Source organism: Lissotriton vulgaris, chromosome 11, assembly GCF_964263255.1.
Source record: "Lissotriton vulgaris chromosome 11, aLisVul1.2, whole genome shotgun sequence".
NCBI lineage: Eukaryota > Metazoa > Chordata > Amphibia > Caudata > Salamandridae > Lissotriton > Lissotriton vulgaris.
In genome coordinates, this window is record NC_141699.1 from 931,247,716 (window position 1) to 931,254,466 (window position 6,751).

The window sequence follows — 6,751 nt, forward strand, 5'->3', positions numbered from 1 at the left end:
ATGGAGATTTTCTGAAGTTTGCACAGATATTTGCCACACTAAAAGCTAAGGAATCACTAATTTGCCTACATAAATATGAAATTATGGATGTAATTGCTAGAACAAATACTAGAATCGGAACAGTCTATAATATTCTTTTAAGTATGAAGAAAGATGATTTTGATAAAACGGAAAAAAATGGTGCTTAAAATTGAATAACCCAAACATGGATTTAGACCAGGTGTTAGATATGAGTCAAAAGTTATTGATGGCTAGTAATCTTAAGGCACAACTGTACAAAACTATCTTTGACCTTTACTTTACTCCTGCTAAACTATTTACATGGGGTAAACGAGAGAATGATCTATGCCCAAGATGTACTCAAGGGCCGGCAACTCTTATCCATATGTTTTATACTTGTCCTAGTTTGTCATTAGTAAAAACCATGATAAACTCCTTTTGGGAGGAAATCTTTGGACACACTATACCAGAATCTGAAACCCTATTTCTCTTTGGCCATGACCTTACCTTAAAGCTGGGAAAATCTGAAGAAAGATTAGTTTTTATTGGTATGGCTGTATTCAGGATACTTCTATCTGCGAGATGGAAAGATGCAGAGCCTCCAAGTTTCCAGATGTGGCTAGCACGCTTTTTGGCAGCTTACAGATATGAATCTGCAATATTTAAAACAAGAGGGATACGATCTAAAGTACGAGGAGATGCGCTTTGGTGCCCAATAACTGAATGGAAGGATCGCATTCTCCCTAGTGGTATTGGGTGATTTTTGATCATATCTATAATTGATTTAAATTGTGTTTATACTGTTGTATAATCTATTATCTATAATTAATCAAACTGCCATTTATGTTGATTTTGTGTATGTATCACAAACCCTGCGATTCATTTACTTATAATAATGTATTATCTGAGTTAACTTGAATTGATGTATTGTTGTAATGATGTCCTACTTATTATGCCTGAATAATAAAAAAATAAAAAATAAAAATAAAAAAGTAATTGCAGGCTTCAGTATTCCGAAATTGTCAGGTAGCATCGTATTTTTGTCATTGTAGTCAATCATTTTACGACTTTTCAAAGAGTTTGCTTAAGACAACTATAAATACAAATTTCACTCCTTGTGAATCTCCTCAGAAGTATGAAGAACTGCTAGTTTGCAAGCAATTACATATTAATACAGCATAATTCTTCTGTTCATGCTCATAAAGCAGATTTTGCTGCGCTGAGTATCTCCACAGGATTTTTTCAACAGGTCCAAGGAAATATAAGCTTATATTTAAAAACCTGTGTTTCTATACCCCAACACAGCATTTGAGAATTTTCAAGGTCTTAACAGTGGTTTAAATGGCCCTTAATATCACAGGTGTCTCACTGCATTGCATATTGTACATTATAAGGGGTATTTACAATAAAATGTCGGTGCATAATGCTACACCAAAATTGGTAATGCTACATGCTGACATTTTTCAAATGCAGGGATGCACCGTAGTTAAAAAAATATGGTGCACCCCTGCCTTATCCATAACGCTGGTGCTAAAAATGCTGCCAAACGCCAGCACAGGCACCCTTGTGCCATGTTGCAATGTTGCCTGCGCTGCAGGAGTCATTGTTTACATGCAGGAAGGGAAACCTTCCTGCACTTAAACAATCTTGAAAGGCAAGTTGCTGTTTCTATGTGCACTGTAGAATACAAAATAGGAGGAGAAAATAATATATTCTCCTCGTATCGCCATCCTATAACAAGGTTTTACCTGGCCTTAGATTTTGGTGCTGTCCAATCTTTGTAAATATGGGGCAGCATTAAAAAGAAATGGGAGATGTGGTAAAATGCCCACTGCAACACTCATTGCACGCCCTTTCCACGCATAGTGAAGCGTGAAAAGGGCCCTTATTTACAAGGTGGTGTTAAGCTACGTTAAGTGGCTTAACGCTGCTGTGTAAATAAGGAGAAGGGGATATCACCACCAGAGCATCACTAAAAGGGAGATTCCGGTGGCGATCTCTCCTTCTAAATATGCCCCTATGTCTGTTACCTCGCAACTGAGCAATTCAATCACCAACATTTTAATGTCTAATTGCAAGATTTTCAATGTAGTTTTTAATGATAATTGTTCTAAACGTTTGTCTTTAATGCAACTCATAACAAAGAAAGACAGATTTACACAAAAATAGCATGAAGCAGGTGTAGAAATTAAAAGTTGCTGCGCTGTATTGCGTGCTGTTTTGCACTAGCAGGAGAGAGCAGTGCAGAGCCATATTCATTAAATATGGCCTGCTGCTGCTCTCTTTCACTCTGATGGTGCGGAAACAGACTGCCTCCTGCCATACACACACGTTTGCACCACAGTGCCACCCATGGAATGCCCCTTTGCAAAGTAATTCAAAGTAACCAAAGCAGTGCATCTTTAAGGATAGCCTAACTGGTATAAAAAATGAGAATGTTTTTACATGAAAGTGTATAATTCACAAGACAGTTCTCCACTTTGTGCCAGTTTGATAAATATACCCTTTACTTTGCACTACTTGGAGCTCATTCCATGTTAGGCAGGCAGGCAGGCAAGGTGCGTGTGCTATAATGCGCCTCTGTGCCCGGGTGGCTAGTCTCAGGGCTGGATCTCGGGACCCGTGACATGGGTCTCGGGTTCGGGCTCGGGAGGAAGGTTACAAGGGGGAGCAGGGAGCTCAATCAAGCTGCTCAACTCACCTCAGCTGCTTGTTCCACGTCATGTCTCACATCTCACATCTCACCAATATAGTCTTTTTCCCTAGCACTGCTCCAGTCTCTGACTTCGAGACACGCGGTGTAGCATATCCCACCAGTGGCTGAAAGAAGCCATTCCAAGTACGTTTTTTGCAGCAGCACCCCTCCTTCTCTGCGGCATTCTCTGCCAAAATTACCCAGGTGGAAGGCAAAGGCCAAGGTAGGGAAAAAAAGGCAAAGGGACCAAAACCAAAGGCGACGGTAAGGGGCAGATGGTGAGTGAGGCACACCGGACACAGCCACAAGCTGCACCCGGTTCTAACTAAGCCGCCTCCCTTGACCACCTGGGGCACACACTCTGCAGCTGCCGACTATGGGCTCCTGGGGGTGACACTCACAGTGTTCACCCCCGGGAGATTTTGGGCGATGGTATGTCCCTATGCTGTCCTGGGTCGGGGCCGCGGGGATTGGGCAGGGGGCAGGAGATGCAAGCCTTAGGCTAGCGTCTCTGTGTGTCGTACTTCCCTCAGCTAGGTGAGGTAGGCGGTGAAATTTTGGTGGCTCACATTTCAGTATTTTGCGCATTTGTTTCTCCTGTCATGGAGCACGCCTCCGCTTCAGTCAAGGAAGCGCTCCGTATGCTGGCTGCGGCGGGGCGGGAGGATTTCCTTGTGCCAGGCACGCTTTCACAAGTGTGGGTTGGCTTAGAGAGGGGGCGCCAAGCGGCGGGCAGCGTCTCGGCGGCGGTGGTCGCATGTGTATCGAGCGAGGGCTCGCCGACACTGTCTGCGGGAAGCGACCCCCCGCTTTTGCATAAAGTTTAGAGCGGGCCCTCACCTTGTTTAACGGTGCCGGCTTCTGGGTCCCCGCCTGCTTCCAGGACTACGATGTCGTCATGGGGGAAGAGGGGAAAAGCTCGCACAGGCGCAGTACCCTCTTTCCCTGTTAAGAGGAAAGCAGTTCTTGGGAAACGACCGGAGCAGAGGAGACTTCCGGCTAATAAAGCCTCCAGTGGCATAAGTGCACCATCTAGTGATCAAAAGGGGGATATACCCAGCCTACATTGTAAAGAAAATGCAGCCAATAAAGATATTTGTTTTTTTGGCAGGCATAGGGTTGGAAATATTGTTAGTCCTAGTGCATTAAAAGTTGACAGGGGTTTATCTCCTGTTATATCTACCGCAAATGGAGATTCTTTTGCGTGTACTACATTTTCATCACCAAATACTGATGTTGTTCAAACTTTGGCCATGGACAGTTGTTATGTGTCTGATAAGGTCGACGTAGGTGCAGGGGGCTTACAGATTGTTCCTCCTTTGTGTGATGCTTCTAATCAGAGGGGCGAGGATCAGTTTAACATTTCCAGGGGCACTGAGGGACACGGTAAATGGGTGTGGATACCTCAAGAAATTACCGACAAACACAGAATACTGCACTTAAAAGAAAAAACTAAATTTTCAACTGCAAAATCTAGCGTTTTGCAGTCCAACGAGGGAGAAATACTGCCAGGCACAATAAGGGGCAGTAGGAGCGGACACGTCAGGCATCAAACGTCCTGCACCAACAGAAGCGAGAAGAAGGGGAAATTTTCAGCAACATTTCCCACAAAAATGGACGATAAGAGAGCTGGACTTTTCAAACAAGCTATTAATTGGAGGGAGTTTGATGGTGGTATTGGGGATGGGGAACAACCTAGTGGCAGTGGCAAGGGTGGTAGCATAGGTAAGAAAGGGGTGGTAGGCAACTTTACACCGGACAATGAAAATTACTCTTTGGAAGAAGGGGAGCTCTCAGAAAATTATGAGATAGCTGGCTTCTGCCTAAATGTGCGAGGAAACCGGTGGGGTACACTAAAGACTTGTCCAGTTTATATTTTTTACAGATTAAAGGAACTGAACCTGCCACCTACGGAGCCAGCATGAGCAAACAGAACAAGAGGACGAAGCACGGTTTTTTGGCTGAATATCAAATACGGAGCACGCCAGGTGAGACTCAAGTACGGTCTTCAAAACTTTCAAAGGTGGATATAGGTGTGGGTACTGATGGGGCACAGGCTGTATTAGATTCTCTGCGAGATGGCACTCGTGACAGTAAAGAGGGGGGTGCAGTGTCATTAGCATGGGAAGAGAACATAAACAAAGCAGATTATGTCAATAAAACAGCTGGCATTTTTAAACGTTTACCTTATGTGGATGTTTCCATGCCATTGGGCGCTCATTTAAGCAAGGCCATGAAGACAGGATATGAAAAGGGGAATTCACTGACGTTTTTAAGCTTCTTCACAGGGAAATACAGACAAAAGAGGGTTCCAAAGAAGAGGCTTGGGAATTGTCAAAACAGCCAAGGGTCCCTACCAACATAGACTCATGGGCTTCCGCCTTTCTCATATTCGCTAGCATTTATTGTGAGAAATTTGCAGACAGATCGGTATCTCTTTTTAAGTATCTTGATCTCATTAGAAAGGCAGCGACTGAATTTGGGGGATATGCTTGGCATCATTACAATGAAGAGTTCTGAGCTCGATTAACATTACTGCCGGACAAGCCATGGGGGGAGGTTGACAATGAGCTTTGGATACAGTGGATGTACCCTCAAAGGCCACCACCATCCATGCACACAGCCAGTGGACTGGCGGTACCCTATCGGCCCTTTCAGTTTAGGCCCACCTCGGGGGGGGGGGCATGGAACCTACAACCATTGTTTCCGGTGCATGCTGGAATTTTAATAAAGAGTACTGTGTTAGAAAGCCCTGTAAATACAAACACAAATGCTCCAAATGTGGGGGAAAACATGCAGTCACGCAATGTTTCCGGGAACAGACGCATTGGGGGAACAGTTTTCCAGGTAGAGGAAGAGGGTTTCCAACACAGTTTGGCAACAAGGGCTTTTACACTAATCAAGGTGGACATTTTATGTAACTGGTTGCAGTTCTACCCAGACTCTCAGGATGCTGCTCTACTGTATTGGGGTTTTCGTGAAGGTTTTAAACTAGGTCAGCAAAGGCCCACATAGCCCTAGATTTGCGCAGAATTTAAAATATGACAACAATTTTCCACGAATATTCAGACACAAATTATTGACGGAGGTTCAAGAAGGCAGGATGGCAGGTGCCTTCAGTCATTGCCCTTTGGAAGATTTGATTGTGTCCCCGCTGGGTGTCGTGCCAAAGAAGGCCGAGGGTGAGTTCAGGATGATTCAGCATTTATCATGGCCAAAGGTTCATCTGTTAATGATTTCATTGCCAAAGAGGACTCCATTGTACATTTTGAATCGGTGGATCCAGCTTTAGTTATGATCAGGGAAACGGGGGCGAGGTCGAAGTTAGCCAAGTGTGACATTAAGTCCCCTTTCCGTTGATTGCCAGTACATCCATCAGATTTTTTCATTGCTAGGCATATTTTTTGAGGGACAATATTTTTTTTAAAAGACCCTTCCCATGGGCTGCGCCATCTCGTGCAAACTATTTGAGGCTTTTAGCTCTTTTCTTCAGTGGTGTTTTTCTTTTCACACAGGCCATAAGGGCATTACACACTATCTGGATGATTTCTTTTTATGGGTGCAGCTGATTCCCAACAATGTGACGCTGCTTTACATGATTTTAATCTTTTTGCAGATACACTGGGAGTACTCTCAGCAGAGGATACAACTGAAGGCCCTTGTTGTTTCTTTACGTATCTTGAAATTCAGATTGACACCATCAAGATGCAAGCTAGGCTTCCTCAAAAGAAAATATCAGAAATAACAAGGCTTTTAGGCCAGACACGCACTGCACACAAACTGACTTTGGTGGAAGCACAGTGTTTACTGGGACACTTAAATTTTGCCTGCAAGGTCATACATGCTGGCAGGTCTTTTGCAGGTGCTTGGGTTTCTCTATGTCAGGTATGAAACTTCCACACCACAGAATAAGGGTACCAGCACATATGCAAGCCAATTTTGAGGTTTGGTCAACATTTCTATCAGATTTCAATGGCATAACACTTTGGTCTTTGGGAGAAGATTTTGTCTTGCAACTGCAACTTTTTTCTGACGCTTCAGGTGCCCATGGTTTCA

At 43.9% G+C, this 6,751-nt stretch overlaps 1 protein-coding gene across 1 annotated transcript; it reads left to right on the forward strand.

The window, feature by feature from the left end:
- Positions 1-3,585: 3,585 nt before the first annotated feature.
- On the forward strand, positions 3,586-4,620 carry LOC147683699 (uncharacterized). The gene has a single exon (XM_086942567.1). The coding sequence runs from the start codon at positions 3,586-3,588 to the stop codon at positions 4,618-4,620; it is 1,035 nt and encodes a 344-aa protein (XP_086798693.1).
- The last annotated feature ends 2,131 nt before the right edge of the window (positions 4,621-6,751 follow it).

Excerpts from the sequence above, each read along its gene's own strand:
- LOC147683699 (XM_086942567.1), top strand. The coding sequence starts at position 3,586 with ATGTCGTCATGGGGGAAGAGGGGAAAAGCTCGCACAGGCGCAGTACCC.